The 27514-nt window shown below is 37.5% G+C and overlaps 3 protein-coding genes across 3 annotated transcripts in view; 1 reads left to right on the top strand and 2 right to left on the bottom strand.

The window, feature by feature from the left end:
• The window catches only part of erc2 (ELKS/RAB6-interacting/CAST family member 2), a 53438-nt gene extending 51722 nt beyond the window's left edge, over positions 1–1716 (top strand). The window contains 1 exon segment of the mRNA XM_042495993.1: positions 880–1716. The gene's annotated coding sequence lies outside the window, so the exon portion shown is untranslated.
• A 5725-nt stretch (positions 1717–7441) lies between these two features.
• Positions 7442–13250, bottom strand: LOC121949187 (protein disulfide isomerase Creld1). The gene is given in 8 exon segments (XM_042494810.1): positions 7442–7654; positions 7988–7994; positions 9094–9194; positions 9196–9236; positions 9367–9462; positions 11320–11403; positions 11497–11662; positions 13179–13250. Coding segments are annotated over 7 exon segments (708 nt in total). The 5' UTR covers positions 13179–13250.
• Positions 13251–15342: 2092 nt separating this feature from the next.
• Positions 15343–26137, bottom strand: il17rc (interleukin 17 receptor C). Its single transcript, XM_042494002.1, has 15 exons — positions 25878–26137; positions 24647–24975; positions 24090–24330; positions 21059–21162; positions 20767–20881; positions 20642–20680; positions 20432–20550; positions 19758–19814; positions 18767–18827; positions 18456–18673; positions 17462–17515; positions 17312–17363; positions 17116–17211; positions 16526–16564; positions 15343–16444 (listed from the first exon to the last, which is right to left on the bottom strand). Exons 2-15 carry the CDS (start codon positions 24752–24754, stop codon positions 15765–15767), a joined length of 1983 nt encoding a protein of 660 aa, XP_042349936.1. The 5' UTR covers positions 24755–24975; positions 25878–26137; the 3' UTR covers positions 15343–15764.
• Positions 26138–27514: the final 1377 nt, after the last annotated feature.

Genomic DNA, 27514 nt, shown 5'->3' with positions numbered 1-27514 from the left:
ATGAGCCAGTTCGCAGCCTTAGATCCTCAGATGAGCCCTTGTGGTCGTTCCAAAGTCGAGGTTTAAAACTAGAGGTGACCGTGCCTTTGTCATCAGGGCCCCTCGGCTTTTGAACGACCTGCGTGAGAAGATAAGGCTCAAAAATTCAGAGACATCTTTTAAAAAACTTCTTAAAATCCACTTTTATAGACTTGCTTTTATGTTATGTCATCTTCGTATTTATTTTTATTTGTGTTTTATTTGTTTTAATTCATTTTACCGTTGTTTTATAGCTGTTATTGCTCTTGTTTTTGGTCTATTTGTTTGTGTTATTTTATTTTGACGTTTCACCCTGCATCTTGCATTTTTTGTCCTCTTATTTTCATTTTATCCTAATTTTCCCCTAGCTTTGTGCCACTTGACTGTTTGACTTTCTGTTGTTCTTTTGTTTGTAAAAGCACTTCGCAAACTGTTTTTAAAAGTGCTATTATTGTGTGTTATTATTACTATTGTTATTATTAAATGCTTTATTATTATTCAAGACTATTCAACTTCCTGAACATCTTTATCCTAAGAAAGGTTAGCACACATTAGGAGGTTCTGGGCTAATTTTTAAGGTAAAACTGCTTCATTCAGTGTTTTTACTGGTTTTAATTACCTGGTTTGTTTGTTTTGGAGAGAGAGAGACTTTTGCAGATAGTTTGGCTCTTGGTAAAAACCTCATGAGCAATGAACACAGAGGGCAGTCTAACCTGGGGAAGTTTCAGCTGGTTGCAATCTGTCAGTCCTCACCGCTAGACGCCACTAAATCTCCCTAAATCTCTTCCACACAGTTCCTTTCATAAAAATACATTTCCAAACAGCGGCTCACACTGTGTTCTTCTTCATTTCCGGCTCAAGGTGACCTGGGACCTCTTTCTTTGTGTGAACAGGAGCAGACGTCATCCTCTCTTACCGCACCACATCACAGATCCGAGACTGAAGTGGGAGGACTGAGACGGATGTGGACGCCGATGGAGGGACAGATGTGCTCTGCTTCAGAGTCTGTGATCAACTTGGCACCCTGCGTCAGAGGTCTCCCAGAGGTCACCTCACCTGTCTGTCACCTGCTGAACGCTGCACCTCGTCAGGCCAACAACGCCCTCTTGATCCTCCCTGCAGAGATCTCACGACTGTCCGCCCGCCCAGTATTTGTTCCCTGTTCTCCTTCCCGTCATTGATTCGAGATCATGGTTGTCTTGCTGTCTGTTTCACCTGCCTGACTGACTCCTCTGGCTCTGGTTGGCTCTCCCATCTGACTCTGTCATGGTTTCTTGATCCTCACTGCCCTGCTGACCCACCTGGTGACATCTGACCCCTCTGCCTGGCTGTCATGACCCTCATGACTCTTCTGTAGTTTTAATCATCTGATCGTGTTGACGAGCGGTTTTACCTTTTGTGGCACACGGTGACCTCTTTTCTACCTTTATACATGTCCACACACACACACCTCTAGAGAAGCTCGCGTTCAGCATTTCTAAAAGTGATGTTGTGTCTCTGTATTTGCTTTTCCCACACACAAGAGGCCAGATGCATAAATGATGTGTGCGCACAAAAACCATGCGTACGCCTTTTCCATCACATAAATTGGTATTTCAAAAGGTAGAAAGTGTGATGAGAATGAGCGAACTTCACACACTGTTCACACCAGGTGTGCACAAAGTTTTAGGTGAGATAGCTGCGGGTCATATCATAAGGACGAGGTTAGATAGATGTTGAGAGATTTTTTTTTCTTTTTTTGGTTGTTAGCCAATTTTTACTGTTTGTGTTAGTGTTTTTAAGCTTACAAGGCATTTTATAAAATGTCAAAGTCTCATTTTTAAACTTACTTTTAAATGATTTATTTTGAATTTCATAATTATTTTATTTGCATTATTTTTAATGATCGTTGACTGCTATTGTTGTGAAGCACTTTATAAAGTCAGTGTGAGCTCTATGAATGAATCATTGATCATCCTTTAATAATAATAATGGTTGAGATTTTTCCGTGATCATGGTTTGAAGAAATGTATTGACTGATAGCTACGCTCCAAATATCTACAGCTGTTTGTACATTTCATTAGGTTTAAATGTATGCATATTTTTTGAGAGACAGACTGTCTGCGAGGCGTCACTACAGTCTATCAGTCACATACACGCGTCGATCTTCCGCAGCTCCAACCTCTCGTCAAAATATGGTCGCTTCTGGCGCCAAAAAAACAAGGTGGCGACCTGGAGGCTTTTAAACAGGAGTTGACAAAGCGCTTTTATACAGTCAATGTGTTTCTCATTGATGGTCGAATGAAATGTAGACGGGCACAAGTATCGATATGCAAACGGATGTTTAAGAATGTTTTTACATCCACATTTATAGCACTGTGGGTGTGGGACTGGGGGTCATGCATGTGCGCCCACAGCTACAGTGATATTTATTTATTGATGTAAATTATTTTATAGGACTTTTTGCCTCTATTTTAGCACTGCTGAAGAGTGACAAGAAAAGGGGGAGGGAGGTGTAGCATGCAGCAAAGGAATCAAACCCAGGCTGCTGCAAAGGCTTATGTTGGGTGTGGCTTTATAAAACTGACAAAAAAGAATGCATATTTCTGCCTTTGTGCGTACTCACTGTTTAAGCCCTGAATCTACACAGAGTTTTATGCATCTGGCCTCAGATTTGAGTGATTTCAGTTTTTATGTTGTCATTCTTGTTGGTAAAAGGACGAGCATCGAGCTCACTGTTAGTACGCCTTTAGCCTTGCCTGCAGCATCGGGGGGTCTCCTTGGCTGCACGAGCAGGGCCCTCCAGCCTCGAGGCTGCAGGTGCCAACGGTGTTTCTCTTCATGTTACCTCATTTTAATCAAAAGTAGTCAAAAAAAATCAATCTATGCAGATGTCAATATAGAGTGAGTGCATTTTTATTTCCCCATCCTAACTCAAATTTCTCAATCGAAGTGTAATTAACCATCCAATCAGAGCGGCCAAGAGAGCGGTCAGAAAAGATTCATACGTCCACTTATTTTGAGTTTCCGAGACTATGCACCTATGCACCTCCTCCGTGTTGCAGGAATTTTTACTAATGGTGCTTCTGCTGGTGCTCAAACTAAATGGTGTCAGAAGACCTGGTCAAGAGCATCTTTTAGTCCTTTTACAGTCGAGGGACTCGATCCCAAAATGGGCTTCACAAACGACTGTAAAAGACTGCTTTGTACATACGATTTGACCTGAGGGGGCTATGTGAGCAACAATCACTTTGAGACCCAAACAGGGTTGATAACCCTCCATGAATACTGCTACTATAAATACATTATAGATGACAAAGTGGAGGATGTTCAATAGATGTTTTCCCTGCAGGTCTGTTTGTACCATTGACAGCCCAGTCTCTGACCTACAGTATGCTCCTGCTTCCCTCTCCCTTGTATTTCTCCTCTTCCAGCAGTAGTCTGTGTGACCTCCCCCGAACATAGTGACTTGTTTTCTCCTTCTCAACAAGGTGGCCTGTGCCTCGTAAAAACTGTACACATATATGATAGATATGCATATATTATACATATAGAGAGAAATCTATAGTGTGTCTATACGTGGTCAGAAAATCGTTTCAAACTGACAAGATAATATATGTTTTCTTCTTCATGGTTATTTTTCTAACTGGCTGGAGGTCGGAGAGCGATGTCTTATTTCGAGTGTTGAGTGGTGTGATTTTCCTCTGATTTGTGCATTGTGAGAAAACCCCTCAGCAGCAAGTAACATTCCCTGTCTGAAAACACAGGACAGCCCGAAAAAGAAGAAAAAAAAAGAGCTTTTATGGGAAATAGAGATATCCAAATCTATGTAGAAGTGTAGAAAAGATGACATTATTACATTCCTTTCTTCGGTGTGAAAACATTTGAACACCACTTGGCCTGTGGTGGAAAAAAAGACTGAATTTTGCAGCTCACTAAAGTAGCAATGAGATTACGTCTGCTGCACTCAGCAGTCAGAAACTTGCACTTGTGAGTGAGGACTATCATGTTTAACATCCAAGTGGAGGTTTGAGTGACTCTGTCGGGATGCATTTTCTTTTGTCGTAGTCGTCGTCTTGTAAACAGAAGTGGTGACATATACGTGACAGCTGATTAAGTAGAAACACACATTGTTGAAGTTATAGTGGAAAATTTGAATTAGACTGTTACAATCCCCTCTCCCTCCCCTCATGGTGCCCGTGTGTCTCACGTATATGGCCAAGTGTCGAGTGTTGTATATAAGCGTCTCTCCATCTCACCCATCTTCCACAAAGCTGAGGTGCATCGCCTCTCACGTGTCCGCTTTCACATGTGAACCTTTACAGCTCCCGTCACTGACCAAGAATCAACACATTGTGTGAAACTTTTGTGTTTGTGTTTACAAACGTTACCAGAAAGGTTCTGATGTGGATTTTTTTTTTAAAAAATCAAAAATAAAGGGAAGACAATGCAAACAGACAGAGGAGCAAAAATCCTCTCACTTCACCATCAGGGGGGCGGAGTACGAATCCTCCATTTTCAGGTCCTTATCTACTGAATACTTGAAGTAGGGGGTTCTCCTACCATGAAATACCATATATGACTCACATGGTAGAAAACATGAAACATTTCAATTGTGCCCATGCATGCTGATTTTTACATAATGTGCCAACTGGAAGCGATGATGTAAGGATAATCTCCTGTTCTCTATGCAGAGCGATTTCTTAACCGTTGTGTCAAAAAAATAAAAAGGTTTAGGAGTCAGAGGCTCAGAGAGGCTGGGGCTGGTTTTCTGGGCTTAGACGAAATCCTGACTGTGAATGACTGACACACAGTGGTGGACAGTAACAAAGTACATTTACTTAAAGTACAGTTTTTTAGTAACAGTACTTAATTGAGTATTTTCTCTCTCTTGCTCTCATTTCTTATTATGTTTGTTTTTAAGTCAGCGTATGATTTTTGTTTCTTTTACAAAATGCAAAAGTCCAAAAACGGTGATCATACAGTACTGCGTGTGGTATGTGTCGCATGGGCATTTGGCGCATGCACTACTCAGATAGGGCAGCTCATTGGTGGAGACAGGTTGAGAGGAGAGGACATTAGCAGGCGCTTGTATTTGGTTATCACTGTCGTTGGGCGCAAACCTATCTCAAAAAACAAGCTTTTTAAATACATTTCATTGGTTGAGAAATGATAAAGCCCACTGATAGATGTAGAGGGGGACCAATGGAATTAGTTTTATTTAAAAAAAAAAGAAAGAAAATAGTGCAATGTGGAGATGTAAGGTTTGCACCCGACGATGTTATGCGATGTTAGTAATGCTACGGCAGCAGATGCTAAAGATTCCCCACCAGATCGCCCATAAAAACCTCGAGATGAAGAATTATTACTATAGTTTTACATGTTTCCTCTGTTTGCTGCGCATTAACTAACTCACGGCATGTCGAGGTGTGTGAACATTTGCTTAATTCTAGATTATTATGTTAAACAAAGAAACAAAGTTACTTTTTGTTGATTTAACCGTGAAGTTTATATTTTTTACTCAGCATTTTCAGTTTAGCTGTGGATTCACCATTGCGTTGAGATATATATATTTTAAGTATTTTGAATACTTATAAGTAATTTGAAAAGCAAATACTCGAGTACTTTAACTCAAGTAATCATTTGACTCAGCAACATTCACTTATATTGGAATCATATTTGACCAGGAGTATCTATACTTTGACTCAAGTAATGGAGTTGTGTACTTTGTCCACCACTGCTGACGTCGCTCTCAGTGTGAGGTGGAGACGAGAAGTCGAGTCTGGGCCTAGAAGCAGCCCTGCAGAACGACTCGAAGGCCTGTAGATTCACCAGTGATTCTCAAAAAGCCTTCGGGAGAAATAGAAGTATGAAAAAGCCTGACGTACATTTTCACTTTATGGTTGTATATTTTCTTTTACTGTATGTCGCTAAAAACTTTGGATTAAACAAATCACTGTGACCAATGCCAGAAACATTTTTTTTGTTTTGACACAACAAATATTGTGTTTACTTTTTTATTCTTCATTTATTTTGTATTTAAGTTAGCTTTATATTTTCTATTGTTTCCGCTTCTTGATTATGCCAGTTTGAGACTGTACTATTTGTATAAGTAAATGTTTCGAGCTGTACAGTAAAGACCTAGGAACAAGTTAAATGTGAGTGTCCAGCATGCTGAATGATTACTTGTGTGAACGTGAGCTAATCTCCCATGATGCATCATTCCTCATTCATTACTTGCATCTGCATCGTGACGGTGTGACGTTGTGTTTGAGAGTGATGTGTGTCTCACTTACTGTGTCCCCTTAGTAGACAGCCTGTGCAGTTTTGTGAGAGTGCAGCATGTTTCTGGGGTTGCTTGTATAAATGTACTCAGAAAAGAGAGACGTGTGTGTGTGTGTGTGTGTGTGTGTAAGCTGCTTTTATGGGTGTGTGTGTGTGTGTATGTATGTATGTGTGTGTTATGAATGCATAAGAGAAAAATATATTTAAAAAAACTTTATCAGAGGAAGTCCCTAGAGAAAAAAAAAAGCGAGATTGAGTCAAAGTTTTGAATGAAGCATGGATACTCTGTGATGTTTTCTGTTTTTTAAACATAGGAGGCTGTCCTCAGTGCCCCAGTTTGCTATTGTATGTGCTGTATCAGAATATTACTATTGAGTGTTGGCCAGCTTGTTTATATCCATCAAATAAAGGTGACTTTCTTTCTGTCTCCGTTTGTGATTGTTTTTTTTACTTTACTCTAAAGTTAAAATCAGTCCATCTGATTTGTTAATTTAAGTATTTTCTAGTACTAATACAATAACAGTGTGCAGTTTGAGAAATATGTCACTCACAAAATAACTGTTGGTATATCAGTGTGCATTTGTTAAAAAAAAACAAACAAAAAAAAACTGGTTATTCTCCACCCTCCAGAATAAACTTCTACACTCCTTTTGCTCAGCTCCGTGAATTTTAGAATTATATCTAAAAACAGTGCAGCAAGAAAGAATCATGATCAATCCCAGCCATTGAAAATATATATTTTTTTAAACTTTGTCTAGAGTCAGTCAGTCGGCACAGAAAGAAGCTGCAATGAGATTTGATTTGTCAAAAAAAAAACATAAACACAAATATAAGGGAGGAAATGTTCTTTTTACTTTCTGTACACTGACATTTATTTACAGTTAGATACATTTAGTATTTTATGAAATCTGTCCTAAAACATAATAAAGCTTGAGAGTTTTGCATTATTTTCATGGTTGCTCAGCGGTTCAGGTCAGTTCAGTTAAAAGGTTGCTATGAGAATTTCTCGCACAGATAGAGAAGTGTGACACATACACATCTCTCTAGCTTCATATCAATAACTTACATCACACATAATTCAAGTAAACGCACAACATTCACCTGCTGTGCCTTGCTGAACAACGGCACATGAAATGTTGTTTCTCAACACTTTGGAGCTTTATTTTCCTTTCAGGAAACTGTCTAACAATCGGTCTCCCCTGTCAGAGAGCCAGTACCCTGCCATGGCCGCCACCGCTCCCATGAATACAGATGTGTAGACCAAATCTCCCTTTGCAGCCAGTGTGGCCAGAGCACACAGCACCACCCCGAAGAGCATCTGCTGCAGCACCTCAACCTCGTCATCCTGGATATCCTCAAACAAACCTTTCTCCTGAACGTCTGCACAGGGGAGATAAACATGTGAGAGACTGCAGTAAGGTTACTTGTGTGTGTGTGTGTGTGTGTGTGTGTGTGTGTGTGTGTGTGTGTGTGTGTGTGTGTGTGTGTGTGTGTGTGTGTGGGAAAGCATTCAAATGTAACTATGTGCTACATTGTACACAACACAAACTGTACATAAATAAAAACATATATATAAATGTGAACCTAAAGCCGCAGCCATGAGCATTTGGCTCCAGTTATTGACAAGTTTTATTTTTGTTATTGTCAGACTCGCTTTCAGACTGTACTTCAGGTAAGTCTGTCTCCCTTTTTTGGGTTGCTTTGCTGGACTCCTCACATGCATCTGCATCTGTGGAACAGGTAACAGGAACTTTTTCTTTCTCTTTAACCCAGAACTCCTCAGTGACCCGAGTTTTGTAATAACAACAAAGCAAACTCCATCCATTAATGACGACTGTCAAAATACAGTTGAAAGCTTGAGACAAATCCCGTGTGTGGACCTTGAGTTAAGTTTTACCAAACTACTTTTTACAAGGTCAAGAATAAACTTCTACACTCCTTTTGCTCAGCTCCGTGAATTTTAGAATTATATCTAAAAAACAGTGCAGCAAAAAAGAATCATGATCAATCCCAGCCATTGAAAATATATTTTTTTTTAAAAACTTTGTCTAGAGTCAGTCAGTCGGCACAGAAAGAAACTGCAATGAGATTTGATTTGTCAAAAAAAAAACAAAAAAAAAACGCAAATATAAGGGAGGAAATGTTCTTTTTTACTTTCTGTACACTGACATTTATTTACAGTTAGATACATTTAGTATTTTATGAAATCTGTCCTAAAACATAATAAAACTTGAGAGTTTTGCATTATTTTCATGGTTGCTCAGCGGTTCAGGTCAGTTCAGTTAAAAGGTTGCTATGAGAATTTCTCGCACAGATAGAGAAGTGTGACGCTTATACACATCTCTCTAGCTTCATATCAATAACTTACATCACACATAATTCAAGTAAACGCACAACATTCACCTGCTGTGCCTTGCTGAACAACGGCACATGAAATGTTGTTTCTCAACACTTTGGAGCTTTATTTTCCTTTCAGGAAACTGTCTAACAATCGGTCTCCCCTGTCAGAAAGCCAGTACCCTGCCATGGCCGCCACCGCTCCCATGAATACAGATGTGTAGACCAAATCTCCCTTTGCAGCCAGTGTGGCCAGAGCACACAGCACCACCCCGAAGAGCATCTGCTGCAGCACCTCAACCTCGTCATCCTGGATATCCTCAAAACAAACCTTTCTCCTGAACGTCTGCACAGGGGAGATAAACATGTGAGAGACTGCAGTAAGGTTATTGTGTGTGTGTGTGTGTGTGTGTGTGTGTGTGTGTGTGTGTGTGTGTGTGTGTGTGTGTGTGTGTGTGTGTGTGTGTGGCTCACGAGGGCTGCTGCTTCTTTACACAGACACCGTCCTTATGGATGAATCCTTCAGCGCAGTCGCAGCGGAAAGAGCCCTCTGTGTTAGTACAAATCTCATCCAGGACCATGACAGGCGAGTACTCTGTCACTGCATTCATCTATATCTGAGGATGAATAAAAAACAAGTGTATGATCTCATCTCATCAGAGACTTATAGACTGCTGCAGCTCCTTAAGAGCATTTCATGAATGTATGCTGATGAGATAATTCTGTTAAAAAATTAGCTTTGATTACCCAAACACTTGGACCCCGTCAGTGTGTACCCAGAGGCACATTTCCTGCAGCGTGCTGGTCCACTACCCATACAGCCCGCACAGGCCGAGTCACAGTCTGAGGAAGGAGTCACCCATTTTAATTTCTTTTTTTACGATACAATAGGCCACAAGCAAAGTTTCTCTTATTTTTGCTTGTGTCCACAAGTTGTTCTTCTTTTGTTAGTAACCAGTGATTGTTTTTTGGGTTCACCAATGTTTCCTTATTTTTTCTCCTCTCTTAATTAAGAGAGTATTTTTCGAGTTGTTGAGACCACAATAAGAGAAAAATGCCTCACTTTCACAGGCTACAAAATTATTGCCCAACACACACACACACAAAAATAAGTTTTATGTTTGAGGAATGTTTAAAAATTGCATGAATATCATTTAATCAAAATTACTGTGTGTCTCTGTGCAGACCAGAGCTGGAATGTAACTAAATATATTCACTCAAGTACTGTACTTATACTATTAACTGTATGTATCAAATTGTAATTGTAATTGTTGCTTTTTTCTCTATTTAAAATTTTTAATGAAATATACTTAAATCTTTGTGCACGCATACTTTAATACATTCCCCTGAAATACATTTACTTTGTGTGTTTTCCACCTGTTTTTCTGACACACCTGCTCTGTATTAGTCTCGTCTCGGTGTTCTCTACCACACCCTTGTTGTCCCTCTTTTGGCCGTGTCCTCTCCAGCTGTGTCTTGTTCTTGTGATTAGTTTTCTGTGTGTATACCTGTGTCTCCTCCACTTGTCTTTTGTCAGTTTGTCTGTGTTCATCACTGTATTCATGGTGTGGTTCCCTGCTCCGTTTCCCATGTTCCTGGATGGATTTATCCTTTGTTCATCATGACATCCTGGTTTGTTTTCAGTTTAGTTTTGGTTCTTCTTTATTTTGGATTTTGAGTTACACGCCTACCTGTTTTGGATATGTTTTTTTTTCAGTTGCATTAACCAATTAAACCTATACAAACTGGCTTGATTTCTTTCAAAAAAAAGGGAAGAAGGCAGTGAGCAACTTAACAAGAAATGACCCAAAAAATTGCCAAAAAAGTACAAAATTTACAGGACAATGAAATTGACCTGCATAAAAGTGCTAGAAAACTGAAGGAATATATATACTCAGGTCGCCTGATACATTTTATTGGGTCCTAAAATGGAATTAAAATCCATACAGCAGGTAGACACATTTTAATTTATTTGCAGTGAGTAGAATCAGAAGGTGTAGACACATATTCAACGAAGTTAATGTTTTGTCAGGGCTGGTTTTTTTTCTTCAGCTGCAGATGAATAATTTGTTACCTGTTTTAGTGCACACTGCAGACATATTATTGCAATTTAAGCAATAAAAATGTTGACTTTTTAAAAAAGGAAACCAATTAATTGTTCATTTAAGAGACCTGTCAAATTTCCCCTTTTTATATTATAATGCTCTTAAATAAAGTGACAGTAATGTCATAAAAATATGCTGAGCATTTATATGTCTTATCCAATTACTTGATTAATTGCTATTAATAACTGATAGAATACTGGATAGCTGCAGTAGCAATATCAATAGCTGCATACCTAATATAACAATTATTTTCCTTTCATATTTGTCAGTTTCTTGCTTACTGTCTTTTTCAACATGTTTTGAAAAGAAATCAAACAGAGTAGATTTTGAAACTTTATTTGCTTGTGAAATGCTTATGAATGCAGCACAGGAAAACTAGATGTTGATACAGGTTTCAAAGGGTTAAAGCTCGCCTATTGTTAAAACCACCAGCCTGCATGTGGGCCCTCATTTTGAACTGAAACAAAAGTCTAAAACCTAATAATTGGTATTTTTCACTTTTTTCTGACACCTTTATGCTTAGCTATTTTCCCTTTTATTTAATTCCTACTGCTACACATAAATTATGTCTTTAACACCAGTTTTCACCACTGACCTCTGCACTGAAAGGAGCCGTCTGTGTTGAAGCAGTAGCTGTTTGCAGGACAGACGCCCAGTTCAGTGTCGCACTCATCAACATCTAAAACAGACCAGAACATATAAACATTTAGAGCATTAGTTCGCTTGTCTTTTTCTGTTCATTGCATGTGATTGTAAGCTCTGTAATCAGTACCTACACAGGTGTTGTTATGAAGCATCCATCCTGCTCTGCACTCCTCACACTGGTTGTTTTGGGAACACTTTGTGCAGGCATCTGGACAGCTGTGCACCTGGGCAGCCAAAAGACAACACAGCCACGCAGCCTGCAGCGAGCTCCTGTGAAATGTCCCGACTCCCATCTGTCCCATCAGGTCCACAAGAAAAAAAAGCTGTTCATCTTGTCCAAAATGTCACATCCAGGTTTGTTTATAGATGTTTGGAAGTTGAGATCATAAAAAAAAAACTAGGAACAGATTTTCTGGCAAAATGAAGTATATGAGGGATAAAAAAAGCTTCACTTTTGGGATGATCCCAAAATATAGTTTAGTTTATATCCCGTAATTTTTGAATAATAAGCTGCTGATTATTCTGGTGATCAAGGCACAAAGTTTCAGAGGCACTACTTTATGGAACTAGGTTTGGAAAGTAACTAAGTACATTTACTCAAGTTAGGGGGCAGCGAGGTTGGTTGGAACAAGGGAACAGCTGGGACTGTGACAATGACATCTAACAAAAACTTTTTTGGTTCTCTTGTCATTTTTCTACCCCATACTGTTTTTAGTTATACCGTACATAAAAGTCATATTCTGGTCTATCAGTTCGTGCTAACTGTCTGAATTTCTGTCAGCACAGGAGCCCAAAGTGTGTCTGCTCTCCCTGGGACAGTTAGGACAGTATTGTTTATAGTTCCTGCCTTGTGACAAATCAACAAAAAGTAGACAAAAACAAGACAAAGGCTTTCCCTTATTGAATAAGACCCACTGTGAAGTAATTAACTTAATGTTTACTCAAATGGCAGAAGTCAGAAACCATTTTATCCCCCCCTCAAAATACCCTGTGCTGCATAGGGAAATATAGTAATTTCACACAAAAAAGTGTGAACAAATAATATTGTAAATATAAGGTCCTCAAATTTAGACTACAAACTATTATTATTATTATTATTATTTATTATTATTATTATTATTCAGGTACTTCACTGTAGTACTATATATATATATATTTGTGTTTATTTTTATCCCAGAACAAGGTGTCCAACCCATCCCACAGAGGCCGATATTTGGGAAAATACACTCATGTCACAAATGTAACACGTAACAAAATTGTGCCTTTCACTTTTGGGTTGGGCTTGATTATTTGTTAGCAGACACCCAAATCTGTTCAGGTATCTTATTATTGTCATAACAGTGTAAGTAATCTGAGAGTAAAGTTATTGTGTGGATACAAAAGTGTCCCAACCAACCCCACTCTCCCCTACTATGCCTAATTACCATTTTCAGGTACTTCACTGTAGTACTTTAATTTCCTGCAACTACATGTAAGAGACATAATATTGTACTTTTACTAAACAGTAACTCCAGTTTCAGTTTTAAATACAAACCTATAATAATTATCACGAATAATATTGCATTGTCATAGGTCAAATTACCACAGAATATATACTAATATATATATACTAATAATTAATAACTCGATCAACCATCTATCAAATTACTGCTTTGCATGCTTAATATAACACTCTGAAATGAGTACTTTTCCATTTTAAAACACTTTTTTTTCTGGTAATGCTTCTGTACTTTTACACAAGTAAAACACACCAATCGTTGAAATGCGCATCACAGCAAACACAAGACTTGAGCTGAGGGTTTTATTTACCTTCTCTCTGTTTATTCCTCTGAGTCTGAACTTTGTCAAAGTTTAAACGCAGTGAGCTGAGACGCACTTGTCTTACTTCAGCACATTGGTGTGTTTGATTACATAAAATAAACCGGACATCCCGCGCGAGCGGTGCATGCAGCACCCTCACAGCACCGCTCCTCCGGCATGTAATAAAGTTATTAACAAGCGCTTCTCTGTGTCCTTAAACTGACACTAGATGGCACCAATAAAATCCACCGCTCCTCAGACAGCTGGCCAATCACAGTCCGAGATCCGCCAGGCACAAAAATAAACCCATTTATTTATAGACAAGTGCTGACAGAGCTACAGCACATGAATATAATTAGTCTAAGAGATTTTAGGTTAAACATTTTGAAGTTTAAAGGAAGAATCTGGTCATATATATGTATATATCACTATCAACAAATCAAAAATAAAGACCACAATAAACAATGAAATAATGTAAAAAATAAGTACACTCTGATATTTCTGTGCCATAGACAAGGTTCTCTTAAAATTGTTAAAAACATTTCAACATTATATTCAAAACAATTTGTGTCCAACAGACACTCTCCTTTTTTTTCTTAACAAGACTTTCAGTGATTTTTTAGTAGTAGTCCCCAACTGGTACAATATTTTGTTAGCCAAAAACTACAGTGTCCTGACCAATTGCCAACATTTTTAAAGAAAACAGGCATCTTCTTAAAATTTTGAGAATTTTTTTCCTTTTAAATTTCTGGGTAATTTTTCCAAACATTTGCCAAATTTTCTTTTTTTTTGGGTGATTTTTTTTCTTTAAAAAGCCGAAAATGTTTATGCACGTCCAATCCACAGCTGAAAATAGACCCCAACTGATACACTATTTTAGTAAAATTAGCTAAAGACTATAGTGTCCTGACCAGCAGAAGATCATTGTTTGGTAAATGTTGACATGGCTGTGTTCACCCCTGGCAAAATGCAGCAAAATATTTCTTTAATTAGAAACAGCGGTCCCTTCAACACTGTGTTGCGTTACTGTGCGCACATCTTTTAATACTGCAAGGTTTGTTACGTATAACTCATAGGAGCCTTATTAGCTTTGGAAAACTTACGTTAACTTGCCAAGGTTAGTGAGAAGGCATTGCTCAAAGCTCATTGCACATCATTTCACAATGTGTCAAGGAAACATGCTGTTCAGCCTGAAATTGTAGCAAAACAGCACCATTTTGAGATTGAACGTGGCCGTGGGTTGGGGCTAAAAACTCAGGGAAAACAGGGAAATGAGGTTGGAAAGTACTGAGAAATGGATTGTTGGTCATTTCATGGTATTTCGATTGGCGGAGTCTCACCACGCAGGGCTGCACACAGTGAAACTGAGTGGAGAGATGAAGACAAAAGCACAGAGAGAGAGAGAGGAGAGATCAGTCAGTCAGCACATTATATGTCTCCATGACTGATCTCTTATTGTCTTGTGCGGTATCCTCACTTTGTAGTTGTCACAAGATACAGTAGAACACAAGACCATGATCAACCTACTGCCACCCTCTGGAAAACCAAGGTAAACAATGACATTTTTAACAGTACATTAGACTGATGGATCTGGGGGGGCCCCAAAAGACTGCTCGCCTGGAGCCCCCAAATGGCTAAGTTCGCCACTGGTTTAAGGTCAGCACATAAGAGATATTATTTATTTATACATATTTATTTTCATTTGACAAAATGTAAACAATACAACAACACGTGGGCTTAAAACACAATGAAGTAGAGCATATTGCAAGAATAAAGTGCAATTAGTTCAAACCAGAGATGTTTCTAGCATTAGAAGACATTAAGGGCTTTCTTTAAAATTTCCAACATTTTTAAAGAAAAGAGGTATGTTTTCATTAAAAAAAACAACAGTTATTAAAGTTAAACAGTTATTTTCTTTTTTTAAATTTTGGCTTTTTTTCCTTTTAAATTTTGGGGTATTAAAAAAACAAAAACATTTGTCATTTTTTTTTCTTTAAATATTTTCAGGTGATATTTATTTATGAATTTATTTTCTAAGTAATTTTTTGTCAATTGTTTTCAATTTTTAATGACAACATGACTTCCAAAATGTGTAGGCTCACCAAAAAACAATCACAAAAAATGACCCCATATATCAAAGCAAAAAACTTTCAAAACAGAACTTATCATTGAATTTTCAAATTTCAGATGGCCCTCATCACCACATCATGTGGGACAAACACATGCATTTTCCCTGGGTCACTGAGGTAGGCTCAACGACAATTTGTGTAAAAGAAAAAAAAAGACAGTTCTTCACAAACTCGATATGGTTGCGAGTCACTTTAGGTCCATTCAAAATGGGCCTGTGACCCACCAGTTGGGAACCAGTGTTGTGGAGCAATGCAGACACAAAATAGTGGGTCCAGTAGTATTCAAGACTAGCTGCAGACAGACAGATGAACATACACATAGTGCACCAATCATACATGATCCCTGCCAGGCGTAATAACAATAAAGATCACTGCCAGCCAGCCTACTATAACGGCCAGTTTATTTCATCCACAGTTTGAACGAACGCTTCCTTCATATGCACGGAGCAGCAATAACAAGAATAATTTACATGCGCTTCAAAGGCTTTGTCTCCAAGTTTTCCTCATCTCCAACATATTTACAGTGTGAGTTCTTGTTTAGTCCCTTTTCAGTCTTTATTCTCCATCCATCTGGAGGATTCCACTTCCACCCTGTCCATGTCCTGCCTGACACCGTCCTCGTCCCTCCCACAGTGAGCTCGCACAGGAAAGCCTGAGTCTGAGAGGGAAGCTGGAACAGGGGCAGCCCCTGAAGCAGCTCTGGTAGACTCCTGTCACTGGTCGGATGGGAGTCAAAGTTCACCAGAAGAAAACGTTCTCCGGCTCTGCCCACCTGCTTGTTGGCATGGATGAGGCACAGCGAGGCCGTGAACATGTCAGAGTAAGGTGAGCAAATCTGAGGGAGACCCCTGTCTTCTCCCTTCGTTTTGATAACCTCTTTGCTCCGGAGGGTCCACTCCTCTGCTCTCTCCAAGGCTTTGCGAGTCAGGGCGAGCACAACTCGGCCGCCCTGGCTGTTCAGCTCCAGTAGCTGGGAGTGCAGCCATGGCAGAGGCCCCATAGTGCACTGCTCCTTTCTTGTCCACTGGTCCACAGACACACTGAAGCCCTGGTTACGAAGCTGGAGGCCGAGTCGACACACTGACTCCGAAACAACATCATCCACATCTGGGGGGCTCAGCAGCACCACGTGACCCTTTCTGCCAACTTCAGAACAACAATGTCAATCATGATTTCAAGATTTTTATTTTTTTTTTTATCTTTTTAGTATTACAAGAAAATACTCACTTTTTACTAAGCCGCCGTGCCGACAGCTCCATACCCATTCTATAAAAGTCAGAAAATTAAAAGAAAATATATGAGGGCTTCGCAAAAATACACTTCAATTCAGCGCCACAAGTAAATGATTCCTTTACCTTGATTCTCTCAAAGAGGGCCATAAGCAATTTAGCAAATGACCAAAAATGAGCAAACTGACAAGTTAGGCTTATAAGATTACCTGAAAATTAGCACAATTTTCTTTTCCTTTTTTTTTTTAGATAATTTTCCAGTGATACTCTCTCTCACTACCTAAAGATTTGCCTATAAATGTTGAATGAATGAATGCATTTGAGGCAAGAAATAGTCAATGCAGTGACAGAATCTTGATTCATTTTTGATCAGCACTGACTCGTTTGATGGTATGACCGCAGTTCATAAGCAGTAACAAACAGCTGCATTAGAGACTCCATTGATTCATTGTTTTCCAGATTATCTGTCTCATGTCCTACTGTCTGCATGTAGTGACAATTTCAACAAATTTCACAAAAAGTTATCTTTATAAAACTTTCCGCCTATAGCTGTAATGCGAAAAAAAAGGAAAAAAGAGTAAGACTCACTCTTGACAAAGTCACAAAGGAGATAAACTATGAGCACAGTCAAGCACAACAGCAGTATGACACCAACAACCAGGAGACTCCACCGGTGCCTGTCAGCTGCAGGCAGAACAAACAAAAACGATAAACAAAAAACCCCAAACATTTATTTAAGAATTAGCTGATCATTTTTGTAATAATAAACGGTGTCAGAACTCACAGTTTGTGAAACAGACTGGATCTCGGTCATCTCCCATTCCCTGTACTTTTACCTACACAAATGGATAAACATAAAAAAGTTACTCAACGAAAGTCATAAAATATATTATACTGTATACAACTCACAGGAAGACAGCTGCAAATACTTTACCATCACACATGGTGAGAGCTGAAGGTCAATGTTTTCAAACACCCCTGTTATTTCCTGAAAAGGACACAATTGAAAATCTACAGTCAGTCTTACACAGTCATGATGTGCAGCTAGGCATCATTCAAACCCACAAAAATTATTTTTTTTCATAAAAACAGAAATTGCAAAGATTTGCAATGATGAATGTCAATTTAAAATTTGAGAATTTCTTTTTACATTTTGCACAAGACATCTAGGATATTTCCATTTGATTTAATGGTGCAGCCATAAAAAATCTGTATAAACATTAAATAGCTTCATTTAACCCATTGAAACCTGAGAAAGTTGTCTTGATTTCTTTCATGGGAAAGAAACATGGGAATAAGGCAATGAGTAACGTAGGAGGAAATGACCCAGAAATTAACAAGAAATTATTTAAGTAACTTTAATACTTAAATCATTAAGTACAAGAAAATTACCTGAAAATTAGATAAGGACAACAAAAAAACCCACCTAAAATAAAAACGAAAACAAACAAACAAAAATAAAGACGAAGGAGAAAAAACAAATAAGGCTAAAAAAGACCTGGAAAAAGTGTTAAAAAATCTTTAATAATTCTGCAACATCATTTTTAAAATTGAATTATGCTAATTATAAATCTAGATTTTTTTTTTTTAGCTTTTTTCTTTTTTTCCTTAAATATTTTTTCCTTGCTTTTTAAAAAAATATTTTCTAAATCCACTTATTAAAAATATATATATTTTCTTTATTATTTTGCAGTTTGCAGGACATTTCTTGCCATGCTGCGCATTGCCCGTTTCCCATGTTTTGGAAAGAAATCAAACCAATTCGCTCAGTGGTCAAAACAGGTTAAGGGTTGAGACAGAATATGTATTTGACATTGTCAGATGTGGTGGAATAATATGATTTTCCAAATTTTAAGCACTGTGGAATTAAAAGGGGAACTCCGTGGTTAACATGATAGGCAACAAGGCTCAGTAATAAAGGTTCTTACCCACAGTCCCTTGTTGTTTTGTGTCCATGTGCCACTCCCCAGCTGCTGCCTGAAGCCCTTCATCTCCCTGCAGCTGTTCTCTTTGACGCAGGGCCACACTTCACCCTCCAGCCTGCAGGGGGCAGACAGGTTCCAGGACAGCATGCTCTGCCGGTTGTGCATTTGACCTCGGCTCAGAGACACTGACACATTCTGCCACACGTTATTTTTGAGGAAAGCTGCGATGGACACAAGGTAAATATCAGCATACCAAAGGTAAACTGCCAACACTTCATCCTGTAAACTGACACTTGATGATTTAGACTACTCACATGTGTTCACGAAGGGGCAGCTTAGAGTGCGTCTCGACCTCTGACCATCCTCATCCCACACCTATAAACACACACACACACACACACACACACACACACACAGACACACACACACACACATACACACACTTAAGTGTTCATATCCTTAACTTATGTAATGTTTATAATAATACACCATTAAAATACTCTGTTACTAGTAAAAGTCCTGTGTTGAAAATGGTACTTAAGTAAAGTAAGTATAATCAGGAAAATTTACTTTGGAATGAAAAGAGCCCAATGCAGAGAAATCTTTAAAAAATTCAGAAAACACCCCAAACCTCAAACCTCAATATATATATATATATATATATATATATATATATATATATATATATATAAATATATATAAACACACCACCAAAACTCAAAATTATTAAAAAAAGATGAAAAAAGTCAAAATGATGAAAAATAGAAAATATTTTCAAAACTTAAACTTATAGAAAAAAAAACACACCTCCCAAAACTCAAAATTCTCAATAAATAAAAATAAGAAAACATAAAAAATAAAAATTTTAAATAAAATTGAAAACAACAACCCCCAAAAGAAAGACTTTTAAATGTTCAGCAAAAGAGTCGGCAATTCATTTTTTTGTGAATTGACTGATTAATCAACTAATTGTTGCAGCAGTGCTTGTATAAACTATTTGGTAGTTTAATTTATAACAAACATACTTGATAAGCCCTTCTTATTTTTTTTTATGCAAAAATCCTAATTTGTAAAGTAACTAACACTGTCAGATAAATGTAATTAAGTAAAAAGTTCAATATGTCCCTCTGAAATATAGTGGAGTAAAAGTATAAAGTCAAAAAAAATACTCAAGTACCTTGAATACATACTTGAGTACAGTACCTTAGTAAATGTGCTAAGTTACATTCCACCACTGTGTATCAGTCATATCGGTCTTTATAGACACAACACTGTTGATGAGGTAGTAAGCAATCATGACGATACCTGGAGACACATGCAGGGAGTCACAGAGTTCAGTGGGATGGTCATCCTGTTCCATTTCTGCAAAGTAAAATTAAAAAAAAAGTTTTTTGCATGCACAATATTGGATTGGATGTGATCAAGTCTCCTGTGTAGTGGCATTAACATCATATAATGCATACTCTTATCATGATGGCCAGTGCAGATGGACACATAAGATGCAATTCTTTCAATGTAATTAATATTCATTCATTGTGCAAAATAAGAAAAACAATTCAACCTAGGGTTGATGTTTTGTACATGTTGACTTTATCAGTTAAATAAAAAAAAAAAAATCTGTCATATAGGCAGAAATCGCAGATTCTGATATTTCTTTTTTAAGCCAATATCTGCTGATTATTTGCTCCAATATTAGTGTACATCCTTAATAAATGCTTAACATTTTGTTTGAGGATAATAAAATGAATGTATTTCAATTTTGGAATGTTGATTGGATAAAAAAAGCAATAAGTACTGTATATGGCAGCTTGGGTTTTTTGGATTTTGTGATTGTATTTTTTTTTAAACTTTGAATGCATTGCTTTTTTTGTAGGTTGTTGTAGTGCTACTTTTACATATGCAAAAAGGCAAAAAAAAACCAAAACTCCATTGATAAATGTGAATGCCACCAAAATTAGGCGCTTATATACAACATTGACCTGACATATTCCATTTCTCTCGTACTGGACGCACACAGAGGGGAGGCTTTCATTCCTGCCAGCAAACTGCAGCTCCACCCGATTCATCTCTGTATTAATTACGCTGCTGAATCTGGGCACTGAAAAGAGGAAAGAAAAAAAAATCCAGTCCAGGTCCCCAAAGACAAATACAGAAACAAAACCAACATGTGTATTGTGGAGATTATTTACCACGACACTCTTGTACACGTTCCTGCAGCTTCGGGCACACTGTTGACAAATAACACAGAATGAATGTGTCACTACTTGAAGCAGCCAGATATGACCTCAACAGGTAGTTAAAGACCAAACTTTACCTTCATCTAGAGAGGGAGCAACAATTTCTTGACTTAGATGTGACTGTTTAGCGGAATAAACCATCACATGACTGCTGAAGGAAACCCCCGCGGGCTCACTGATCACAATGGAAAACTGTAAAAGTGACACACAAACATTAGTAACATTTCCAATGCAGGACTTTTACTTGAAACAGAGTATTTTCAAAGTACTGTATTAGTACTTTTTTAAGTAAAAGATGTGAATACTTTGCCCACCACTGCCATATTGACATTACAGACTTTATATTCCAGTACAGGGAGGACACAGTACCTTTGGCTGGTTTTGCTGAGTAAGAGCTGTGTGATTAACCATAAACTCCACCTTCTTGCATGTGGGCATGCACGAAATTGCACCGTAACACACTGTCACAGACGCTGTTGCAACACAGAAAAGGTGCGGCTCAGGAAACTGTTGAAATAGTCATGATGAACTAACGTGTAACAACAGCACTCAAACTCCACACTTAAAAGGCCATACCAGTGTTTTCTCATGTTTAAACTAACTTTGAACTGAGTATGTTTAACGTACATTGTAAATATGTGCATGTATTTTACTGACAAAACAAAACATAGGGTTTTACTGTGACCCATTTACTCCACTAGATTTAAGCTGATCTCAGTAAAACATTTAAGCCAGTTTTGTATTTTTGATCAAAATAAGTGTGATAGTGGGGCGGCATAACTCAATACATCATAACAATTGTTCAATTTGTGATAAAAAGCACCAAATTTGGCAGACATGATTATGGATACATTAGAAACGAATCTGGGCATCGGGCCATCACAAACTCTGACCCTTGTTGCCGTGGCAACCATTTCTCAAAATGACTGCCAGCGGTTGGTAAACTTTCTTATCTGGTTCGATCCACATGCAATATGGACATAATCTAGATCCTAGTAACCCTGAGAAGCAAATAAAATACTCGCTAACAATTCTGTGGACATTTATAAAATAATTGGTCATTTCACTATATTGTATTTTCATTATATTATGCCGTGAATCAGTAAAGATTGTTCTAATATTTTGGTGGATACCAGAGCAAGTGTGGCACAGATTTTTTTTATATCTATTGGCCAAGTTATTTATGTGTTATTCATGTATGCACTTTATTTTGCATGTTTACAGACACCTCCATTTAATTTTTAAGCATTTCTATTTTGAGTAATAAAGGCATGAGATTACCTGTGGGTACACAAGCTGTGAGCTCTCACTGTATTCTTCAATTGGCAACTAGCACCTAATACCAGTAACACCACTGAAGACCAGCCAACTCACTGGTTGGCTTGCCATCATTCTGTAAAAGCACTTTTACAAGTTTTACATGTCATTTTTACATGTCTATATTGTTGTGTTATTGTGGGGTTATTGTGCCTTGTTACGATGCTTGAGTAAATGGCAGTGCTAGGTACTGTAAAAGAGTACATTAGTATATTACATACGCCAAAGTACACTACATTTATACAGGAAATACTGCATTCTGATAGATATTTGACACTGATAGGTTAGGTACGGCACCTATCAGAATGACCTCCGCCACATTTAACTACATTTACACAGGAAGCATTCCACTCTGATAGACATTTGTAACTGAAAGAATGAACTCCACCACCTGACAAAATGACCTATGCCTCCTTTAACTACATATATAGGTAATTAGTATATTCTGATAGATATTTGCAGCTGACAGAATAACCTACTGAACCTATCAGAATGACTTCCGTCACATTTAACTGCATTTATACAGGAAATACTACATTCTGATAGACATTTGTAGCTGACAAAATAACCTACGTCAACTACCAGAATGACCTACACCATATTTAACTACATCTATGAAGGAAGTAGTACATTCTGATAGATATTTGTAGCTGACAGACTGACCGACTTTAAATGGAAATAGTGAATGAATATTTGTCATTGAGAGACATATTATTATTTTGAGATGAGGGTGATTTTGTCAATATATTTTGTATTGTTATATTGTTCCACTTAAATGCAGTTGGCAGTTAGCATCTAATACCAGTAATAATAATAATAATACCTAATAACAACAATAATAGATAGATAGATGGATATTTGTGTTCTTTAAGTTACAGTATCTTAGTGCTTTCAAGGAAATGTTGACATGGCAGAAATGAAGCAACCATTTACACAAATATACCAAACTACAGGTAATTTTACAGTATCCTTGCCAACACTTTACTCAGTTAATCTTCCAGTAAATACTTCCTAACATCCCACAACACGTCCCACAACAGATCACTATCAAATCTTGGATGTCGTTCAAAATAGTTTCTCCTATTAATCACCATGTGAAAACCATTTGATAAAGTATGTGCACGTTGTTTTTTGTGTTACTTAGATGGTGTGAGAAACACTTAAAGGAGCAGTGCGTGGGATTTAGTGGCATCAAGCTGAGGACTGAAGATTGCAACCAGCTGAAACTTGTCCTGTGTGCAAAGCATGGACTGGAGATTAGAATCCCTCAGTGTTCATGGTTCAGGAGGTTTTTACTCGGAGCGGTAATAACCACAGAGGTCCCTTCCTTTCCAAAACAAACTTGGGTATGTAAGCCCCTTGAAATCTTGATTGACAACTGTTTATTAGACTGTGTTAAGACACCTTTTACAAGCATTTAAACTTTTGAACCCTGAGCAAATTTATTCTTTTTTTTTTTTCAAACACATTGGGAAAAAAGTAATCAATAACTTGGCATGGAATGTCCCACTAACTGCTAAAACAATTGGTGAAAAATGGCAAGAAAATGACCTAAAGATTAGCTTTAAAAAGAGAGAGAGTGAGAATCATAAAATAAATATCAAATAACTAGGGAAAATATCAAGAAAAAGATGTGTATAATTATTATTATTGTTATATATTTGAAATAAGGTTATAACTCACCTGTTAATATTTAATTAAGGCTTTAAGTTACAAATAAGTACAGAGCCGCTTAAAGTGACAGGCTGTCTGCTGATAATGTCCTTGGCTTCTCAGTCAAATTAACCTCTTGCTCCTTCACATCTACACCCATTCACCCAAATCCCAAGATGTTGATCCCCGAAGTGCCAAACTCACTTCAAAACAGCAGTTCACAAACCAGTGGATGACCTCATGGTAGCTACACCCATTCTTTTCTATTATCTAAAACGGCCACTACAGTCAGACAAATTATTTTTAAAAATTGTGGTTTACTTTGGGAGAGGGTTGATAGTGATGCAAAGGCTAATTAATGGATTTAAACAACTGGTATGGTCCTTTAAGAGCAACTTTTAAAGTGAAAGGGGGCTGCATGTAGCCATACCTTTTGGATTCCTCTCCATCTCCTTAGTATAATCCTCTTCATCATGCCCAGAGTGGCCTTCATCCTCCATGTCTTTGTCCAGTATGATGTTAATCTCTGCTTCTATCACCAGACATAAAACACACGGCGCCTGGTCCCTGCAGCAGAGCTTGAAATATGGAGTCAGGTTTTGGATATCCACGGCGCTATTCCCCGCCACAATAAGAGGTATCGCATCCTTCATGGTGCAATCAGAGAGACCCTAAAAGGATCCAAAATTCATCACATTTTTACTGAATGGTAAATATTTGCTGTTCTGGGGGCCATGTTGTGATTGAGGTAGGTCTATATTTATTGTGACAAATTTGGCAGATGGTTATGTCCCTGTGTCTGCTTAATTAAATGTTTGAGAATAAAACACTTTATCTGTGGAAATGGAAATGGACACATTAGAGCCGGCTACACCAGCGCTAAAAGGAAATTAAAAGTGTAATTTGTCAACAAAACCAGTATGTATCATACTGCGACACAGGAAATGTGTGCTTCAGTGTATCCCAGCAGTGTTAATTCTCCAGTACCTGCAAGCAAATGACTCCATCGCTGTCATATCTAACAATCTCCGGACCACAGGCGCACATGCGTAGAGTCAGTAAAATGCAAAAAATGAACCATCCAGACAGGAACATTTTGGCTGAGGACTGAAATTTCCGAAAATGGTCCTACAGCATTTTTGTCCAAACAGCTATCTCCAGGAGGGGCATGAGAACCTTGTTAAACAAGTTCAGTGTCTTCGTCCTCATCGTGACTTCAGGCTCGAGATTAACTTGAAGATAAGTTAAAACTGCATGCTGAGACAATCGAGCCAAGATATTAGAGTTTGGCTGATGGGTTTCACTTCGTTTTTGGCCTGAGGAGGAAAAGACATAAATTACTACAGTTATAAGCAGTTGCGTCACACGTTCCTTGTGAATGAAACTTTACCGTTGCTATTTTTTCTCTTTTAAACACAAACAGGCTTTAACTGCTTTCTGGTGTATGATTAACTTGATTTGTAAAGTTCACAGATCCTTTAAAATGACTGTTACTTTGTAAGATCTGTGTTGATTTTACAAAAAAAAAAGAAATCTATGAAACTGATAGCCTTGAAAAATGTAAGTATATATAATTATTAGTCTTAATTTATGTTTACTTCATATCTAATTGAGTTGACTTAAAACAGTTATATTTTCTTAGTTTTGTGAAGTTGTTGAAACTTAAAAATGGTGAGATTAATTAAATTAATCTTTCTAAATTTTAACAAGTTCAGTAAATCAAGTATACTGTGCTATATGTTTGTATTCTGCCGGTGTAAACTAGTGAATCATATAAGCAAATTATTGAACATGTTTAGAAAACAGAACCAGATCTCCAAACTTCATTTTTGGCAAAATTGTCATGATCAAGTGAAGTCAGACAAACTTGGTTTACTGAAATTACTAACACTAAGAAGGAACAAGGTAATTTCACTTGTCATTTTTAAGTTGAAACAGTTTCGCAAAAATTAAGTAAATATATCTAAATTTCAAGTAAACTTAACAATTAGATATAAAGTCTCCACAACTTAAGATTTATAGTTGTAGTTACTTACATTTTTTAAGGTGTTTCCAAAATATTTAAAACTTTTAAAGTGTATAGTCGCTACTTAAAACAAGCATTTAACAAGCAAACAGTGCTGCGACATATAATAAAACAAGAGTATAACAATGTAACATCAGAAATGATATCAAATTACTCCTTTTAACACATAAAAATACTATCTAGGTTACTTACTGTTTTTAATAATCCACTCCAAGTAAGTCTATCCTCAGATCAGCTGTTTACGTGTTCAAAGTTTCCTAGAAGTGTTTGAGTAATGTGAAAATCTAACTACACAGCACGTCCCTGTCCTGAGTCACACCTCCCTCCCTCCCTCTCTCTTTCTCTCACTCTCTGTCTGTTTGTCTATCTCTGATTTAGTCTTAACACAGTCCGCCGCCACGTCAAACGCACATAACTCTGAAACTTCCTTCTCTGGCTTTTTCATTACAGTGTAACCAGCACCGCCTAGGTGGGTCAAAGTCCAAAACTATTATTTTCATCAGAGCAAGACTCCACCCTGAACACTTTGTTAAAGTAGCTTCATACACAGCGCTGCTTTTTAAACATAGTTAGGTCTTAATTGCTGGTTTGTTGTGCTTTGCTTTGTTATGTAAATTTGGCAAACAACCTTCCTTTCTCGCTGACTGTGCCGTGATAAACAAGTTTATTACCTTGCTCAAAAGAATCCACATACCTTTGGACTGCAGTTCACTGAGGGCAATCCCATGACACACATGACACACAGCTCCTGCAGCAGCAGCTTGACCGGTTTTACCGCATTATGTTGAACTATACACAAACCCCATGTCAGATTATCCCTCTCTAGAAATGTATCCAAACCAGAGTGAAAAATCAACAATAGCCTACTGTGTACTTTGTACATCAGTATGGGAGAGTTACTTTGTAAAAACAAAGGTGCACAGAATATTTACTTAAGCTCTGTATTCACTGCAAGTGTGACTGTGAGGTGCTGAAGCTTTCCATTTTTTTCAGTGCTGCGAAGTAATTAAGTTCATTTAGTACAAATTTGAGATACTTGTACTTTCTGGAACAATTTCTTCTAATGCCACTTTGCAATGTTACCCTATTACGTTTCAGAGGGAAATATTGGCCTCCTACTTTACTACAAATTAAACATTTAACTTACTTTACAAATTAAGATTGCAAAGATGCAAACAATAGAGTAAAAGCCCACTGCTTTCACCTTCTGTTTTCATCATGCATAAACATGCATATGCAGGGTTGCAGCGTAGTTTTGCTGCATTTTTTAATCTACAAAGCAAGGTTAAGGCCTGCTCTGGTGCTAACTTGGCAAACAAAAATTGCAGCAATGATATATCACTTGACCAAGAGTCACTGTTAATCTATAATGTAATTAAAGTATAATCTCTTGGTATACATTATAATGTCTTTAAGTGTGTATTATGTGTCATGGCCAGGCCATGTTGATAGATAAGCTTAACAACTAAAATGCTCACTTTGACCTCCTCAAAGATTTAACTGTCAAATCTTCCCTGCCTCCAAACAATCCAAGTGCCAGGATAAATGTTGACATTTAACATTTCTGCAAACAACTGTTATGTAACAACTGAATGTCTTTATGTAATGCAATATGTTAAAAATGTTGTGTTTCTACAATGCTGTGGTTAACGTAGTTATGTCTCTGCACAATAATAACTTGTTTATGGTTAGGTAAAGATCTGTTTTTGCTTAAAATACCTTTGTATAATATGCTGTGTTGCTAAAAAACAACCAGTTTTAAATAAAACTTTTAAATAAAAATAAATAAAATAAAATCATAGGCCTATTGTGATTATTTTGGTGCAATT

This window comes from Plectropomus leopardus, chromosome 2 (genome assembly GCF_008729295.1).
Source record: "Plectropomus leopardus isolate mb chromosome 2, YSFRI_Pleo_2.0, whole genome shotgun sequence".
In the NCBI taxonomy this organism is placed as follows: Eukaryota; Metazoa; Chordata; class Actinopteri; order Perciformes; family Serranidae; genus Plectropomus; species Plectropomus leopardus.
The sequence above is the reverse complement of the archived record's forward strand: the minus strand, read 5'-3'. Positions and strand labels throughout refer to the sequence as shown.

Bases quoted from the DNA above. Each gene is read 5' to 3' on its own strand.
- il17rc (XM_042494002.1), bottom strand. From the start codon at position 24,754: ATGTTCCTGTCTGGATGGTTCATTTTTTGCATTTTACTGACTCTACGC. The intron at 20,551-20,641 runs GTAAATAATCTC...TCCTCTTTTCAG, and splicing joins ACGTGTACAAGAGTGTCGTG to TGCCCAGATTCAGCAGCGTA. The intron at 18,828-19,757 runs GTATCGTCATGA...GTGTGTTTATAG, and splicing joins CTCCCTGCATGTGTCTCCAG to GTGTGGGATGAGGATGGTCA.